The following is a 4,738-nucleotide window of genomic DNA, read 5'->3' on the forward strand; positions in this document are numbered from 1 at the left end:
GGGATTGACTCGGCCCGAAAAGGAGCGTTTATGCTGCGTGACATCATTATTTCTCTCTGCGTGTGATTATTATGAGTTTAATCCAATGCTTTTATGGAGGGGAAAAAAAAAAAGGAGAAATTAGGTCTATTCTTTCCTCGGGTTTTTGGTATTGGGGAGGGGACGGGGGGAGAGGGGTCGGTAGGGTGAGCTCTGCCCGGTGCCAAAGCCCCTTCCCTGCCCGGTTCAGCCCAAATCACCGGGAATTTTTCCCCCCTCGGCGTTTTCCAGGGGGATTTTGGGGGGGGGAAGCGCCTATCGACCGCCCCGACGGTTTTACTTTCGCCTCTTAAACTCCTCGCGAAACCAATACCGATCCCTGGCGCATCCGCGGATAAAAATCCCCCCGACCCCGGACACCCCTCCGAGCTCCCCCCCCTCCCCCGCAGCCGAAGCCTCGCATACATTCACTCCCCCCCCAAAAAAACAACGCTCCTGCACCCCCAAACCCCACACTCCGAGCATCCTCCCCACCCGGGAACCCCCGGGGCTCGGTGGGGCTGAGGGACCCGCTCCCCCACACCGCCCCCCGACCCCCGGGGCACCCCGGCAGCCAAGCCCCCCCCTCACCTCCCCGACCCACCCCTCCCAGCCCCCCCCCTGCAGCTCTCATCTGTTGCGTGTAAACCTTTCCTCCGGGCTGTCCGCTGTCCTTAGAGATCTTCCAAGCTATAACCCCGGAATTTGAGGCTGGGGGGCACGGGGATAGCGTTGCCCCCCAGGTGCCAGCTCCACAGAGGGTGAGTTTTGGAAAGAGCCCAGGAGTTTTTGACCCCCAGGGAGGAGGCAGGACACAGATCCCCATCTTCCCCCACGACCAGGGAGGGAATACAGGGGAAGTTGCCCATGAGGCTGAAGGAATTCCGAGGCGGGGTTGGCCCGGCGCTGCCGAGGCGTTTGCAATGAGTGTTTCCCTTTTTGGCATTCCTCCTTTGAGTCTTTTGTGGCCTCCCTTTAGAGGAGCTCTGTTGCCTTTCTGCCTCAGCGCCTCTGGCAAGGCGTCTGCGCTTGGCATTCCTTTCCGAGCCATTGCCTTTCAAAGCTTTGTTTGACAAGGTGCTGGGGCTCTCTGCTCTTTTGGAGCCGGAGGGTTTGAGCTCTGCAGCTTTACAGGGCTCCGTCCTCCCTCCGTGGCGCAAACTTTTCCCATCCAGGTTGAACCCTTTGGCGTAACACCACAGCTTGGATTGCCGGATCAGCCGGTCAAAGTGCTCCCGCCGGGGCTCCCCCTCCTCCTCCTCCTCCTCCTCCTCCTCCTCCTCCCCGGGGGGAGCGGGGCTCGGGCTCCCCGCCAGCTCCTGAGCCGGGACTTGCGGGGCTGAGCCCGGGGCCGGCTCTTGGGAAGGCCCTCGGCCGGTAAAAGCTCCGTTTTGCCTCTCCGCTTGGTCACTGGGGCCTAACGAGACTCTATTGTTCGGTGCATCTTTGTGCAAATCCTTCCCTTTGGCGCAGGGCTCCGCGTCCCCAAAGCCTCCCTGCTTTTGTGGAGGTTCCCCCCCAGGGGTGCTGCTCGGGGAGGGAGGGGGAGAGCAGGAGGAGGAGGAGGAGGAGGAGGAAGGGGAGGCCTCCTGCTTTGCGTACAGCTCCGGCAGCTCCGGAGCCCCCGAGCCTAAGGATGGAGCCGAGCTCAAACTTTCCAAAGTTGATGCTCGCAAAGTCCTGGCCCAGAGGTGCTGCGAGAGGAAGAGGAGGTTGGGGTCGGGGCGCAGGGCTTTGCCCAAGCTCGGGGGGGGCTCGGAGGGGCGCTCCTCGCCGAGGGGGTCCCGGGGGGGCTGCGGCTGGAAGCGGGGCAGAGCCGCCTGCCTGTACCGGGTGCTCTGCACCGAGTCCCCGCTGCACAGCGAGCTGCTCTCCGACTCCGAGGAGCTGCCTTCCTCGCTGCTACACGAGCTGTCCCCTTCCTCCTCCTCCTCCTCTTCCTCCTCCTCCTCCTCCGACGAGTCGCTGGAGGTGGCAGGGCTGGACCCGCCGAAGTCCAGGCTGGAATCCGAGTCGCTGGAGTAGCCGGCGGAGGTGCCCTGCCGCTTGGAACAGGGAAAACCGGAGGAACGGCTTTTCCTGGGAGGCACGGGTCCTTTCTCCACCGGGAAGAGCCCCTTGGCACAGCAGGGACCCCTCTTGCGCCGCCCGGGCTGGGCGAGCGAGGCGGGATGCGCGGCGGGATGCGCGGCCGCGGGATGCAGGAGCGCCAGGTCGCGGGGGTGATACCCGGCCAGGACCCCGGCGAAAAACTCCCCTCGAGCCTCCAGCTCGCAAGCCTTCCTGCCCCGGGGGGGCTTCTGGAAGGGGGAGAAGGCCCTGTGGAAGGGCTGCGGCAGCAGAGCGGCCGGTGCCGAGCGCGGCTTGGGGCGGGCGGGGGCCGCGGGGGAGCAGCAGCCGCCGGCTCGGCAGGGCGGCAGCAGCGGGGGCCGGGGGCAGGGGAAGAGCCCCCCCGGGTCCGGCAGCAGCAGCTGCTCCCTCCTCTTGCTTTTCCTTTTCCTCTTCCTCCTGCGGGGGCTGAGGCTCTTGCAGGAGGTGCAGAGAGCCTCCAGGTCTGCTTTGGAGATGAGGGAGCATTTCACCGCGCGGGTGGGCACCGAGTTGATGGCTTTGAGGGTCCGGAGCTCTTTGAGATCGCAGCGTCGGCTCTTGATCTTTAAGGTTTCCATCTTTTTGCTGATGGTGGTCCTGGGGATATCCTTAAACAGGTCGCTGAGGACCTGGGCCAAAGCAAACATCTGGGTGCCGTTGATCTGTAAGTATCCCAAGTTTATCCCTTCGATTTCTTGATAGCCAGCATGAAAATCCCCCGGCCTGGCTTCCCCATTGTAATCCATGGTGGCTGGAACAATTCCGAAGGTCCCTTCGCAGGTCAGGAACATTTTGCAAGGAGCATTTACTTTGTTCCTTTCAAAGGGGGCATTGAAAATAAGGACATATTTGTTTCCACTCCTTGATCACACACACCCTTACCCCTCCGGAGAGGTGAAGGGAAGGGGGAGGGGATGGAAAGGGGGGGAGGCAAAAAAAAAAAAAGGGAAAAAAAAAAACCAACCAAAAAAAAAAGCAAAGCCAAAGCAGGCGATCTCCCTTTCAAACGCTCCAGTCAATGGTTTGCAACATCTTCCAAACACCCAGCTCCTCCGCCTGTACCGGGACTTGACTCCTCGTCTTCCCCCTCCCCAGCCAAAAAAAGAGAAAGAAAAATCAAGAAGTCAAACATTTTGCATCCTCCAGGCTCCCCCCCGGCCGGCTCCCACCCCACCTTCCACCTCCAAAATAATCTCTTGGGGAGAGAGAAGGGGAGGGGGGGGATCAACAAGCACAGCCCCCCCTTGGCTGTGCAAAGCCACTGAGATGCTTAAGCAAACAAAGCTACCGAGAAAGGGGGGGGGGGGGGGGGGGGGGGCGAAAAATGGTGACGGGGGTTTGGGGAGGAGGGGGAGCCGCGGGGCTCCGTGCGGCTCCCACCTTCCCCGGGCTCCGCACTCGCGGCCCCGCCGCCGTGGCCGGTATATTCTAGGGAACACCCCAGCGAGCCGCCCCCCCCGCTCCCCCCCATCCCACCCCCCCCTCCTCCAGCCGATTGGGCACCGCGGGGCTGTGATGTCATAAAACCCCAACATTTCACACGCACACCCCCGCCTCAAAACCTCATAAACCCGCGCAGCACCCGCGGCTCCCCCCGCCCAGCACACAATAAGGGGGGGGGGGGTATCTTTTTTTTTTCTCCCTTAAAAAAAATAAATATTACAATTCCCGCTGTATTTTCGAGGTGCCTCCGCTTTGTTTCTGCGGTTTAGCCGTTTTTTTTTCACGTAGGGTTGGTTTAGGAGAGGTTGCTGCGCCTTCCCAAATCCACCCGGATTCCTCCGGGATGGGTGTGTGTACGTATATATTTAATAAAGATATTACTCTAGTTCAAACCGATTGGCTCTGCAACAATTCATCCTTCAACCCGGCGTGGAATGCTTATTAATTGCCAATTACTGTATTTATTATCTGGAATGAGCAGGGGTTGGAACGCGGGATCAACAAGAACAGCGAGAATCTGCGCGAAGAAAAGCAATGCAAAGAGAGATTTTTTTTTTTTACTCACACACGGTCTTTATTCACTTGGCAGCTTTTTTCTTCCGAACTCTTTCTTGAAAAAAATAATGAAAAATTAAAAAAAAAAAGAAAAATGAAAAAAAAAAGAAAAATGAAAAAAAAAAGAAAAATGAAAAAAAAGAAAAATGAAAAAAAGGAAAAATGAAAAAAAGAAAAATAAAAAAAGAAAAATGAAAAAAGAAAAATGAAAAAAGAAAAATGAAAAAAAGAAAAATAAAAAAAGAAAAATAAAAAAAGAAAAGAAAAGAAAAAAGAAAAGTCAAAGAAAAAGAGGAAAAAAGAAAAGAAAAAAACACAAAAAAGGAAAATTGAAAAGAAAAAAAGAAAAAGGAGAATTCTTCTGCCTTTTGCGCTGCTTAACTTTATTTCAAACTTTAAGTCCCCAAATTTCTTCGGTATTTGGCAGCTTTACAAACCAGGTGAGGTTTTACCAAATGCAGGGTTGCAGATTTCGGCTTCCAAGGGGGAAAAAGAGAGGGGGGGGGAAAAAAAGCCCCATCCCCTTACCCGGCCCGCAGCTCCATTGTGCCGTCCCCTCTATTTCTTTCTAAACCTGAAGCTACTTGAGCGCAGCGAGTGGAGCCGCGGAGGCTGGACCGAGGGAGTTTGA

The 4,738-nt window shown here is 56.8% G+C and overlaps 1 protein-coding gene across 1 annotated transcript; it reads right to left on the reverse strand.

Moving 5' to 3' along the window:
- Window positions 1-648: 648 nt before the first annotated feature.
- Window positions 649-3,095, reverse strand: LOC104055563 (SKI/DACH domain-containing protein 1-like). Its single transcript, XM_054088307.1, has 2 exons — window positions 3,074-3,095; window positions 649-2,925 (listed from the first exon to the last, which is right to left on the reverse strand). The coding sequence occupies exon 2, from the start codon at window positions 2,898-2,900 to the stop codon at window positions 693-695; it is 2,208 nt and encodes a 735-aa protein (XP_053944282.1). The 5' UTR covers window positions 2,901-2,925; window positions 3,074-3,095; the 3' UTR covers window positions 649-692.
- Between the last annotated feature and the right edge of the window lie 1,643 nt (window positions 3,096-4,738).

The sequence above is a fragment of the Cuculus canorus genome, chromosome 25, assembly GCF_017976375.1.
Source record: "Cuculus canorus isolate bCucCan1 chromosome 25, bCucCan1.pri, whole genome shotgun sequence".
Classification (NCBI taxonomy): domain Eukaryota; kingdom Metazoa; phylum Chordata; class Aves; order Cuculiformes; family Cuculidae; genus Cuculus; species Cuculus canorus.